The following is a 13,490-nucleotide window of genomic DNA, read 5'->3' as shown; positions in this document are numbered from 1 at the left end:
AAACTGCTGCTGGGACAGTTTGGGGTCCCTGCAGCTCCAAACCCCCCTGCAGGAGGGGGAAACTGCTGCTGGGACAGTTTGGGGTCTCTGCAGGAGGGGCAAGCTGCTGCTGGGACAGGGCCTGGGGTCCCTGAAGCTCCAAACCCCCTGCAGGAGGGGGGAAATTGCTGGGACAGGGCCTGGGGTCCCTGCAGGAGAGGAGAAACTGCTGCTGGGACAAAGCCTGGGGTGCCTGCAGCTCCAAACCCCCCTGCAGGAGGGGGAAACTGCTGCTGGGACAGAGTTTGGGGTCCCTGCAGGAGGGAGAAACTGCTGCTGGGACAGGATCTGGGGTCCCTGCAGCTCCAAACCCCCCTGCAGGAGGGGGAAGCTGCTGCTGGGACAGGGCCTGGGGTCCCTGCAGCTCCACACTCCCCTCCAGGAGGGGGAAGCTGCTGCTGGGACAGTTTGGGGTCTCTACAGCTCCAAACCCCCCTGCGGGAGGGGGGAAACTGCTACTGGACAGGGTCTGGGGTCCCTGCAGGAAGGGGAAACTGCTGGGACAGGGCCTGGGGTCCTTGCAGCTCCAAACCCCCCTGCAGGAGGGGGAGAAACTGCTGCTGGGACAGAGTTTGGGGTCTCTACAGCTCCAAACCCCCCTGCAGGAGGGGGGAAACTGCTGGGACACAGTCTGGGGTCCTTGCAGCTCCAAACCCCCCTGCAGGAGGGGGAAACTGCTGCTGGGACAGTTTGGGGTCCCTGCAGCTCCAAACCCCCCTGCAGGAGGGGGAAACTGCTGCTGGGACAGAGTTTGGGGTCCTTGCAGCTCCAAACCCCCTGCAGGAGGGGAGAAGCTGCTGCTGGGACAGAGTTTGGGGTCTCTGCAGTTCCAAACCCCGCTGCAGGAGGGGAGAAGCTGCTGCTGGGACAGAGTTTGGGGTCCCTGCAGCTCCAAAGCCACCTGCAGGAGGGGAGAAGCACAAGGACCTGGAGCTGCTGGAGAGAGCCCAGAGGAGGCCCCGGAGCTGCTGCAGGGCTGGAGCCAGGCTGGCAGAGCTGCGGGTGCTCACCTGGAGAGGAGAAGGAGCCAGGGAGAGCTCAGAGCCCCTGGCAGGGCCTGAAGGGGCTCCAGGAGAGCTGCAGAGGGACTGGGGACAAGGCCTGGAGGGACAGGAGCCAGGGAATGGCTCCCAGTGCCAGAGGGCAGGGCTGGGTGGGATCTTGGGAATGAGGGATTGTGCCCTGGCAGGGTGGGCAGGCCCTGGCACAGGGTGCCCACCCTGGATCCCTGGCGGTGCCCAAGGCCAGGCTGGGCACTGGGACACCCTGGGACAGTGGCAGTGTCCCTGCCATGGGACTGGGTGAGCTGTGCTGTTGTTTTCCACCCAAAGCATTCCATGGTTCCGTGGTCACCACTGTGGGGCCAAGGTTGGAGCTGCCCTGGTTCCACTGCTGGCAGGGCTGGGGTTGGCAGCAGAGAACCCTGTGGGGTGTTCTGGCCGCTCAGTTTTGGGGTTGCTGCTGTTCCTTCCCCGTGTTCAGCACAGTCCTCAGCTTCCTCAGAGAGCAGAGGGGCAGAGCAGCGTGCTCCCCGCTGTCCCTGCTCTGCCCTGGTGGCTCTGTGGTGGTGCCACAGGGACCTGTCCCCATCCCATTCCCGGCTGGAAGCCCCAGCCAGGCTGCTGTGGGAGGGGAGAGAGGTGGGAGCTGGAATGGGCTGAGGCTGGAGGGATTTGGGGTTGGATTTTTGGGGAAGTCCCCATGGGTGACCTGAGGAAAGGGTTTTTCCTGCTGCAGCACCCTGCAGTGCTGGGGGGCTGGGGGTGGGAGATGGGCTCTGGAAATGCTCCTTGGCTGGGTCACCCAGGGACACCAGGTGCTGAGGTGACCCTTTTGTGAGGGACAGCTGCTGCAGCCGCGTGCTTGAGAATGAAGGGACCTCCTAAGCTTCACCCAGTGCCACCCCTGCCATGGCAGGGACACCTCCCACTGTCCCAGGGTGCTGCCAGCCCCATCCAGCCTGGCCTTGGGCACTGCCAGGGATCCAGGGGCAGCCCCAGCTGCTCTGGGCGATGCCTTGGGATGGCTGGCCTGGAGCAGAGTCTGGACAGAGCTAAGGAATAAAGCAGGGATTTATTCAAAGGATCTCCATGGATCCACCTTGGGCAGCACCAGAGCCCAGCCAGGGCTGCACCCAAGATGGACCCAAATGGTCCCAAAATGAACCCAAGATGAACCCAATGGTCCCAAAATGCACAGCTGGGCACGGGGTCTCTCCCTTGGCTCAGTTCTGCTCCATTTGCACCTTGCAGTTCATTGTCCCATTCCAGCTTTAGCCCCTGCACTCCCATCCTGCTTGTTTTTCTCCCTCCTGTTTGTGCTCCTGGGCTGAGATTTGGATCATTTTGGGATCCTTGGTGCCCAGCTGGAGCAGGAATTGTTTTGTCTCCCTGCTCTGTGCAGAGAGCTCACCATCCCAGAATATGAACCCAGCCCCACACACCAAAGCAGCACAGGATGTGAAAAATAGAAAAGCCAAACCTGAGGCATCATGGGCACCCTGTGCCAGGGCCTGCCCGCCCTCCCAGCCAGCATCTCAATATCCCAGTATCCCATCCCTCCCTGCCCTCTGGCAGTGGAAGCTCTTCCCTGTGTCCTCCTGCTCCATCCCTGTCAGTTCTCTCTCTCCACCTCTCTTGTTCTCCCCTTCAGCCCTGCAAGGCCACACTGAGGTCGCCCTGGAGCTTCCCTTGTCCAGCTGAGCCATCCCAGCTCTGCCAGCCTTTCCTGCTCCATGCCTCTGATCGCCTCCCCTGCCCTTGCTCCACAGCTCCCTCTCCTCCCTGATTTTCCAGTGGCAAAAGTCAGGAGGCTGCTGTGGAGCCTGGCAGGCTCCTCCCGGAGAGCCTGGCGAGGGTTTGGCACTTCTCAGGCAGGTGCTGCTGCAGAAGGTTGAGGGATTAATCCCAGCTTGCAGAATGAGCTGAGCTGGAGCTGCTAAAGGCTTCCTGGGTTGTTTTTTTCCTGGAGGGAATTGTTTGTTGCTCTGTTGTGCTTTTTGGTGGTGCTTTGTTTTGGTTTTGAGGCCCTGGGGATTATCTCACCTCCTTCCCTGCTCCCAGGCTGTGGCCAGGGATGGATTTCCAAGGCAGACACGGAGCTGAGGTGAGGGCTGCTCCGTCCCAGCTCTAAAATGCCTTTGCAGAGCTTTCTGAAGGACGGGCACAGGGCAGGTGGTGGCCACAGCTCAGGGGACACTGTCTGGTGTCCTCCCGGCACGTGACACAGCTCTGTGTCTGCTGCCAGGGAATCACCTTGGCACTGCTGCCAGGGAAACAGGCTCCTGGCTGAGCAGGGCTTGGCACAGACCCTGTCACATGTCCATGGAGAAGGGCACTTTGCTTCACTCCTCACTCACACACATCCCCCAGCAGCTGCAGCTCTTGGATGTATTTTTCCTGATTTTTTTTCTTTTTCAAGTTTTTCCTGAAGGATTTTTGTGCTGGGGCAGCTCTGGGCCCCTCCTGGCAGGAGAGACCTGGAGAGGCTGGAGCTGGGAAGGGAATGGAGCCCCAGGAGAGGCTGAGGGAGCTGGAAAGGGGCTCAGCCTGGAGAAAAGGAGGCTCAGGGGGACCTTGTGGCTCTGCACAACTCCCTGACAGGAGGGGACAGCCAGGGGACAGGGACAGGACAAGGGGCAATGGCCTCAGGGTGTGCCAGGGCAGGCTCAGGGTGGGCACTGGGAACAATTCCCACCTGGAAAGGGCTGTCCTGCCCTGGCACAGCTGCCCAGGGAGGTTTGGAGTGCCCATCCCTGCAAGTGTCACCCAGATGTGGCACTCAGAGCCTGGCTGGGGACAAGGTGGGGATGGAGCACAGCTTGTTCTGGATGGTCTGGAGGGATTTTCCAGCCTCAGGGATCCTGGGGTTCTGTGACTTCCCAGTAAAGCCACATTGCAGGTGTGAGCTCAGCTTCATCCTCTGACACTTCTGCTCCTGGGAGTTGTAGTGAGCTGGAATCTGCTTTAAGCTCATCCTGGGCATCTCCAACACACAAATAGGGGCTTAAAAATGGTTCCTGCGTGGCCCCAGAACTTGTGGAGGATGAGGGGGAAGTGTAATCCCCTCTAATGGCTGGAGCAAAGCAGCAGACTACAAAATCCTCCTTCCAGTCACAATAATCCCATTATTGGCCTGCTGTTGGAAGCACTCGTTTCCAAGTTCCTTTGCTCCTGCTGGGAATTTTAACCTCTTGGAGGGCTCCGAGTTGCTGCAGACGCCTCCACCCCTGCAGCTGTGGGTGTGCAGGAGCTCAGCGAAGCTCGTTTCTCCTCTTTGGGGCCGGCTGGCTGAGGTGGGGCTGCTTTGATCGCTGGTACAATTAGCACTACAGCACTTTGATTGCTGCCCCAGGGCCTGGCTCTGGGCCTGGCAGGGCAGCCCACCTTTCCCAGGGTGTCCCAGCGGCTGGAAAAGGCCTGGAATGTGCAGAGCAGGGTGGGTGGGTGTGGGAGAGCCTGGGGGGACAGGGAGAGGTGGCTGTGCCAGGAGGGGAACCCGCAGGTGTGCCTCTCCCAGCAGGATCCCAGGGGGAAGTGTGGGCTGCTGTGCTCCGGGAGAGGAATTCAGTGCTGGTGAAGCATCCCAAAGATATTCCCTGTATTTCATGGAGTCACAGAGCAGTTTGGGTTGGAAAGGAGCTTCAATCTCCTTTCATTCATGGCAGGGACACCTTCCACTGTCCCAGGCTGCTCCCAACCCCAACATCCAACCTGGCCTTGGACAATTCCAGGGATGCAGGGGCAGCCCCAGCTGCTCTGGGAATTCCATCCCAGCCCCTCCCCACCTTCCCAGGGAACAGTTTCCTCCTTTAGAGCCATAAATGTGCCGCAGGTGTGGATTTTACCATCGAGCTCAGCCACGCTTTGCTTGGTCTGTCTTGTGAAAAATGCTGCTCACTTTAAAAAAATGAAAATGTTTATGGAAACCTTATCAAAAATACAACAGCAGACTGGATAGGGATAATAGGCACTGGGAGCAGAGGATTTTTCCCACCATGTGCTCACCCACACAAGGAGGTTTTGCCTTTTAACCCTTTAGCCCCTCCCAAAGTTGTGTCCATCGGCTCCTTTTTGTTGTCCAGTGGTGGAGTTTCAATCCTTAAATCCTGATTGGAGGTCAGGCGCTGCCAGAGTGACAATCCCACCCTCCCAAATCCCCAAACCCTGCTCCCCTCCTGATAACAACACAAGGGGGGGAGTAAAATATAACTATAAATCTATAAAACTTTTCTTAACGTATATACATGATATTTACCTTTTAATTATGAGATTCACCCGTGGCATCGCTCATCTGCCACAGTCTGGCTCATGGGATCTGGGCAGGGGGAGTAAAACATAATGCTAAATCTATAAAACTTCTCCTAACATGTATACATGATATTTAGATTTAATTGTGAGAGTCACCCATGGCATCACTCATCTGTCACAGTCTGGCTCATGGGATTTGGGTAGGGGAGGTAAAATATTATGATAAATGTAAAAAACTTCTAACATATATACACGATTTTTGCCTTTGAGTGTCACCCATGGCATTTACTCACAGTCTGGTTCCTGTGATTTGGGCAGGAGGGGTAAAAGATAACTATAAATCTGTAAAACTTCTTCTAACATGCATGCATGATATTTACCTTTTAATTTTGAGTCAGGTATGGCATCATTCATCTGTCACAGTCCGGTTCACGGGATCTGGGCAGAGGGAGTAAATCTATAAAACTAAATCTATAAAATTTCTGTAAAACTTGGTTGTGCTCTCAGGGGGATTTTGTGATTTCCTCTGTCATATCTGACTGGCAGGGCCAAAATCCAAGTCCTTATTGCCTTTTTCCTGTCCCATCTCTCATGGAATGGTTCTGAGCTCTGTCCAGTCTCTCCTGGAATGGTTTGAGCTCTGTCCAGTCTCTCCTGGAATGGTTCTGAGCTCTGTCCAGTCTCTCCTGGAATGGTTCTGAGCTCTGTCCAGTCTCTCCTGGAATGGTTTGAGCTCTGTCCAGTCTCTCCTGGAATGGTTTGAGCTCTGTCCAGTCTCTCCTGGAATGGTTTGAGCTCTGTCCAGTCTCTCCTGGAATGGTTTGAGCTCTGTCCAGTCTCTCCTGGAATGGTTTGAGCTCTGTCCAGTCTCTCCTGGAATGGTTTGAGCTCTGTCCAGTCTCTCCTGGAATGGTTTGAGCTCTCTCCAGCCTCTCATGGAATGGTTTGAGCTCTGTCCAGTCTCTCCTGGAATGGTTTGAGCTCTGTCCAGTCTCTCCTGGAATGGTTTGAGCTCTCTCCAGTCTCTCATGGAATGGTTTTGAGCTCCCTTTGGAGGGTGTTGGGGTTCAGGGAGGGACAGGCTTTCCCTTCACCCTGCTCTCATGTGCTTACACCTGATTCTTCATCAGAAGCAGAAGAATCACGGGCTCTTTCTCTGTCTCTGCTAGTCCTGGGGCTGTTTATTCCCATGGCATGTTTATGGAAAGAGGGAAATTCAAATTGTGCAGAACCCAGCATAGCCCAGGCTGAGATGTTGTTGTGAAAATTCAGATTGTGCAGTGTGGCACAGGCTGGGATGATGTTGTGAAAATTCAAATTGGGCAGTGTGGCCCAGGCTGGGATGTCGTTGTGATGTTGTGAAAATTCAAATTGTGGCAGTGTGGCCCAGGCTGAGATGTCGTTGTGATGCTGTGAAAATTCAACCTGTGCAGCCCCCGGCGTGGCCTGCTCCTCACCTGCAGCTGCTCCCAGCTGTGTCAGACACACCAGAATGCTCGAGGTGTAGATGTTTTATCTAGGATTTTCAGTTTTTCTGCTCTCTGGGTCTGTTTGGAGGAGTAAGAATGGAGGGCAAAGAGTGTTGGAGTCCTGCATGCTGAGAATTTTAAATTTTCTGTGCTGAAGGGCACAGACCTACAAGAAAATACTGTATTTGACTTGAAGCTTTAGAAGAAGCTTCAAAATTAATTAATAAAACTAAAATTATGAGTGTATAATATCACTAAGTAAAAAAACTTCAAAATACAGTAATAGATATAAAACAAAATATAAATTTTAAACCAAAAGCGAATCCTTCTTCACCTTCTTCCTTTTTCATAAGTCTAAACAATATTTTATAATTTGACAAAAAAACCCACATTACAAACTTCAAGTGATTAATTCTTAAGGCAAAAGTAAAAATAATTGAAATATCATTTCTTAATTAAATAGTTTAACCTTCAAATCCTTAGAACAACAAATTGTGAGCCATTTTATTTAACCATTGGTGCAGTCCCCATCCCTGGGTGTGTTTGACAAAGCCTGGATGTGGCACTGGGGGCCAGGGTTGAGTTGAGGTGTTGGGGCTGGGTTGGACTCGATGGGCTTGGAGGTCTCTTCCAACCCGGGGATTCTGGGAATAACTTATCAATAAAATAATATAAAACTCACAACTTATAAATATAAAACAATCAACATCTAAACCTAAACACAGAATATCACCTCTAACACGTCAATCCCAACCTTAAAAAAATAAATAAAATAAAAAAACCCCGAACAAAACCAGCACAAGAGCAGCTGGGACATTCAGTGCCATTCCTGTGGTGTCTGTAGAAGATCTCTGCTGTCACCAGTGCTGGGATGTCACCACTCTGTCACCAGTGCTGGGATGTCACCACTCTGTCACCAGTGCTGGGATGTCACCACTCTGTCACCAGTGCTGGGATGTTCTCAGAGGTGTGACCCAAACCCATGTCCTGTCTGTCCTTCCCCGTCCCGTCCTTCCTTTTCCCTTTCCCCCCTCTCCCTTTTCCCCCCTCTCCCTTTTCCCCCCTCTCCCTTTTCCCCCCTCTCCCTTTTCCCCCCTCTCCCTTTTCCCCCCTCTCCCCTTTCCCCCCTCTCCCTTTCCCCCCTCTCCCTTTTTCCCCCCCTTTCCCCCCTCTCCCTTTTCCCCCCCTCCCTTTTCCCCCCTCTCCCTTTTCCCCCCTCTCCCTTTTCCCCCCTCTCCCTTTTCCCCCCTCTCCCTTTCCCCCCTCTCCTTTTCCCCCCTCTCCTTTTCCCCCCTCTCCCTTTTCCCCCCTCTCCCTTTTCCCCCTCTCCCTTTTTCCCCCCCTTTTCCCCCCCTTTTTTCCCTTCCCCTCTTGCTGTCAGAGATTCTGCAAGGAAGCATTTCAGTTAAAGGGTTTGGGTTGTAGATGGGCACTTCAGTAACAATTTATTTTTATGAATTTTTATTTACAATCTCCCCACACTGTGCATTTCCCTCACCAGGGCACCAAATGTCCGTTAAATGTCATTTTTTGTGTCACTTCAGGCCACTGAGGCTCCCTGTCCATCTCTGAGCTGCTGTTTCCTTGGTGTTTCCCAGCCTTAAAAGGAAGGGCTCAGGGCTGAGGTTTCCCTGTGCTCCAGAGGGGGAGGAATATTTATTTCTAAGCTGTGAGATTTATATTATTTTATTAATAATTCCCAGAATCCCCGGGTTGGAAGAGATCTCCAAACCCATCGAGTCCAACCCAGCCCCAACACCTCACCCCAACCCTGGCCCCCAGTGCCACATCCAGGCTTTGTCAAACACACCCAGGGATGGGGACTGCACCAATGGTTAGATAAAATGGTTCACAGTTTGTTGTTCTAAGGATTTGCAGGTTAAACTATTTAATTAAGAAATGATATTTCAATTATTTTTACTTTTACCTTAAGAATTAATCACTTAACGTTTTTGATGTGAGGTTTTTTTTTTGGTCTAATTATAAAATATTATTTAAACCTTTGAAGAAGGATTCGTTTTTGGTTTAAAATGTTTATTTTGTTGAGGCAGAGCAGAGCCCTCCAGAGCTCAGCTTGGCTCCCGTGCCCCCCGTGGGCACCTGAGCGTGGCAGTCTGGTGGCTCCAGGAGTTTGGGGTCACCTTTATCTTCAGAGGTGATCCCAGAGGGCTTTTCCAGCCTCAGAGATGCCAGGATTGTGCCAGCCCTGCCCTTGCTCTGGCTGCAGCGCCCACGAGGGTGTGGAGCTGCTCGGCAAACTCCTCCATCAAGCTTTTGGTAATTAAAAGAGGAGGTGATGCTGTTTTGGGCTGGGATCGGGTCCCCGATCCTGCTTCCCGCTCTGCTGGTGGTGCAGCCTGGGGGAAGGAGCTGGGCCAGGGCTGTGGGAGCCCCTCCAGCCCCATCAGGACATTTTGGACACCCTGGGCACCCCACAGGAGCTCGGTGCCTCAGGGGACATTCAGGCATTGGTGTGATCTCCACAAACAACCAAGAATCATTGATTTGTCTCCACAAATAACCAATAATCACTGAGTGATTTGTCTGCACAAATAACCAATAATCACTGAGAGATTTGTCTGCACAAATAACCAAGAATCATTGAGTCATTTGGGCAGAAAAAGAATTTATGATTTTCAGGTCTAATCATTCATCCAGCACTGCCAAGCCCACCACTGAGCTGTGTCCCTAACAGCCACATCTCAGACAACATGAGCATGTTGAAGTCTCTTTCCATTTTATTTTCCGTGGTGTGATCTCCACAAATAATCAAGAATCATTCAGGGATTTGTCTGCACAAATAACTGAGAATCATTGAGTCATTTGGGTAGAAAATAATTTGTGATTTTCAGGTGTAATCATTAATCCAGCACTGCCAAGCCCACCACTGAGCTGTGTCCCTAACAGCCACATCTCAGAAAACATCTACATCTTGAAGTCCAGTTTCTCTCCATTTTACTTTCCCTGGTGTGATCTCCACAGATAACCAAGAATCATTGAGTGATTTGGGCAGAAAAAGAATTTGTGATTTTCAGGTGTAATTATTCATCCAGCGCTGCCAAGCCCACCACTGAACTCCCTAACAATCACATTTATGTGTGTTTTTAATACTTTCAGGAGTGGTCACTCCACCACTTTCCTGGGCATCCTGTTCCAATGCTCAGCAAAAATTTTTGTGTGAAATTTTTTCCCGCTATTCAATCTAAACCTTCCCTTGAGCAACTAGATGTCATTTCCTCTCGTCCTCTAGCTGGGAGAAGAGACCCAAACCCCACCTTTTGACAGCCTTATTCCAGATTGTAAATGATAATAATGGTGATGATGATGATGCTGATGCTGTCCAGGCTAAACAAGCCCAGCTCCTCCTTGTGCTTCTGGTCCTTTACCCTCTCTGCTGGCTTTCTCCAGCAAAGCTCCTGGCAGGGAGCTCAGGAGAGCAGCCCGGCTGGGTTTGTGCCAAGGTGTGCCAAACCTCTGCCAGCTGGCAGTGAAGGTTTGGCCTTCTCCAAGAAGTTGCTGTGGAGTAAATTCAAGCCTGAGCCGTTTGTCACCATCATTCCAGCATGGATCCCCTGACAGGGTCACTCAGTGGACGTGAATCGAAGATTTTTCACCTTAAATCCAGTGACAGCGAGCAAATCACACGCACCAGCCATGAGGAATTAAGTGGAGCGTGGACAAATGGTAATTTTAAAATTTCCATTTAAAATGGAAAAAAAATTTAATGCAGAGTTTATTTACGAGGGGCTGTCGGAAAAAGAAAAAAGGTGAAGTGACTCCGAGCTGACTTCCAGTCGTTTATATATATATCATTTATATAATTATAATATATATATATAATATATTATTATATAGCAGCAGAGGTGGCTTTGCCATGGCACAAATCCCGGGGGCTGCTGCTGGTGCCCTGCTGTGCCCCCTGCCCGGGCACGAGGGTGGGCACGGCTTCTTTTGGGCCTTCCCTGTGGGGTTTTCCTTGTGGGACTTCTTTGTGGGACTTACTTCTTTGTGGGGCTGCTGTGCAGCTCTGGAACTCTGACCTCATCCCTGTCTTCTCTGGCTTCTTTTGGGGTCTTCCTTGTGGGGTTTTCCTTGTGGGATTCACTTCTTTGTGGGGCTGCTGTGCAGCTCTGGGACTCTGAGCTCATCCCTGTCTGCTCTGGCTTCTTTTGGGGTCTTCCTTGTGGGGCTGCTCTGCAGCTTTGGGATTGTGACCTGTCTGCTCTGGCTTCTTTTGGGGCTTCCTTGTGGGGTTTTTCTTGTGGGACTTCCTTGTGGGGCTGCTGGGCAGCTCTGTGACTCTGCCCTTTCTGCTCTGGCTTCTTTTAGGGTCTTCCTTGTGGGGTTTTTCTTGTGGGACTTCTTTGTGGGGCTGCTCTGCAGCTTTGGGATTGTGACCTGTCTACTCTGGCCTCTTTTGGGGTTTTCCTTGTGGGGCTGCTGTGCAGCTCTGGGACTGTGTCTATCAGTGATGAGGAGAGACAGGAACTCGGTGTGATGGTCAAAGATCCCTCATTTTTTGTGGGGTGCAGCTGCTCATAAACCTGTTCTAGGGAGAGCAGGGATGTTGTGCTGCAGGTTGGGTGACAGGTCACATCAGCCAGCTCAGACATTTGACACGTCTCCTGCTTGCAGAGTTTGGTGGCGTTTTGTGGGGAACCCCTCTGACCGAGCCTTCGTGCAGCCTTGGTTTAACCCTCAGGGCTCTGTTTGCTCTTGCCACGGCACCCTGGTATCAATGTCTTCTGCTCACCAGGGCCGGGGTCCATCACTGTCCTGTGTGTCCCAATATCCCGACGTCTGTCCTGTGTGTCCCGACGTCTGTCCTGTATGTCCCGACATCCCAACATCTGTCCTCTATGTCCCAATATCCCAACATCCCAACATCTGTCCTGTGTGTTCCAACAGCCCAACATCTGTCCTGGGTCCCAACATCTGTCCCGTGTGTCCCAATGTCCCGACGTCTGTCCTGTGTGTCCCGACATCTGTCCTGTGTGTCCCGACATCCCAACGTCTGTCCTGTGTGTCCCAACGTCTGTCCTGTGTGTCCCAACACCTGTCCTGTGTGTCCCAATATCCCAACACCTGTCCTGTGTGTCCCAATGTCCCGACACCTGCCCTGTGTGTCCTGATGTCTGTCCTGTGTGTCCCGACATCTGTCCTGTGTGTCCCAATATCCCAACATCTCTCCTGTGTGTCCCAACATCTGTCCTGTGTATCCCAATATCCCAACATTCCAACATCTGTCCTGTGTATCCCGACATCCCAACATCTGTCCTGTGTCCCAACATCTGTCCTGTGTGTCCCAATATCCCAACATTCCAACATCTGTCCTGTGTGTCCCAACATCTGTCCTGTGTGTCCCAACATCTGTCCTGTGTGTCCCAACATCTGTCCTGTGTGTCCCAGCATCCCAACATCTGTCCTGTGTCCCAACATCCCAACATCTATCCCATGTGTCCCAACATCCCAACATCTGTCTTGTGTGTCCCAACATCTGTCCTGTGTGTCCCAGCATCCCAATATCCCAACATCTGTCCTGTGTGTGGCTTTGGGGTCTCCCAGTTTGGCAGGGATGTCCCCAGGGAAGGAGGTGGCTCTGGGATCTCCCAGTTGGACAGGGATGTGTCCCCAGGGAAGGAGGTGGCTCTGGGATCTCCCAGTTGGGCAGGGATGTCCCCAAGGAGGGAGGTGGCTCTGGGGTCTCCCAGTTGGGCAGGGATGTCCCCAAGGAAGGAGGTGGCTCTGGGGTCTGTGAGCTGAGCAGGGATGTCCCCAAGGAAGGAGGTGGCTCTGGGGTCTGTGAGCTGAGCAGGGATGTCCCCAGGGAAGGAGGTGGCTCTGGGATCTCCCTCCCCTGCTGCTGCTCCAGCCCCTTCCCAGCCGTGTGCCAGCTCAGTGCGAAATGTGGCCTTTAATGGCACCTGGCTTCTGATGACACGGGATTGTCCCTTCCTCCCTGCCCTCCTTCATGCCTCAATCCTGGCCAGCCTTTGGCTGATGGGGTGAGTGGAGCAGATCCTGCAATCTGGGTCAAATCCTTCACCCCCCCGGGGCTCCCGCCGTGTTGTTTGGGGTGGCTGAGCAGGAATGTCACATCCACTGGGGGTTTTTAGAGCTGAGCCACTCCCGTGCCAGGCTGGCGTGGCAGGGGCATTCCCTGCTGGCAGCTCCTGCTGGTGGCAGCTGCAATTCCCTCCTGGGAAGGGATGGCTGAGGTGGAACCCGCTGATCAGGTTTTGCTGCTGGCTCTGCAGAGCGTGCCTGAGCCAGCTGGGAGCTGCTGTGCATTCATGGATTTAGGGAGTTTAAAGTTCTGTTTCCAGGAAGGAGCCCGGTGTAAGCGCTGATTGTGTTCATAACGTCGGTTTTCAATCCCTCTTTGGGCAAGGGGATAACCAATGGGGCAATTCCAAAGTGCCTTTTTGCCAAAGCTTTCATGGGCTGAGGTTCTCCTCCGCATCCAGCCGTGGAGGATCTCTGGATTAAACCTTGGTGGGCTGGTAAAAACAGCCCCAACCAACCCCAGCCACTTCCAACACAGGGTTTAATTCTGAACACTGGGGCTTGGGGCAGCCTGGCACAGTGGGAGGTGTCCCTGCCATGGCAGGGGTGGCACTGGATGGGCTTTAGGCTCCCTTCCCACCCAAACCATGCCAGGATTAATGTTTTTCATTGCCATTGAGCTCGGCTCAGTTGGCCAGAGCTCAGTTTCCTCTCAGACTCTGTCCTG

The 13,490-nt window shown here is 53.0% G+C and overlaps 1 protein-coding gene across 1 annotated transcript in view; it reads left to right on the top strand.

The window, feature by feature from the left end:
• Positions 1-10,085: 10,085 nt before the first annotated feature.
• ASXL2 (ASXL transcriptional regulator 2) overlaps positions 10,086-13,490 on the top strand; it is a 53,840-nt gene continuing 50,435 nt past the window's right edge. Inside the window, exon 1 of the mRNA XM_038130482.1 lies at positions 10,086-10,441. Coding sequence (XP_037986410.1) covers positions 10,439-10,441 — 3 coding nt within the window. The 5' untranslated portion in view covers positions 10,086-10,438. The remainder of the gene's footprint in view (positions 10,442-13,490) is intronic.

This window comes from Motacilla alba, chromosome 3 (assembly GCF_015832195.1).
Source record: "Motacilla alba alba isolate MOTALB_02 chromosome 3, Motacilla_alba_V1.0_pri, whole genome shotgun sequence".
Classification (NCBI taxonomy): domain Eukaryota; kingdom Metazoa; phylum Chordata; class Aves; order Passeriformes; family Motacillidae; genus Motacilla; species Motacilla alba.
Note: the sequence above shows the minus strand (reverse complement) of the source record. Positions and strands in the feature narration are given on the sequence as shown.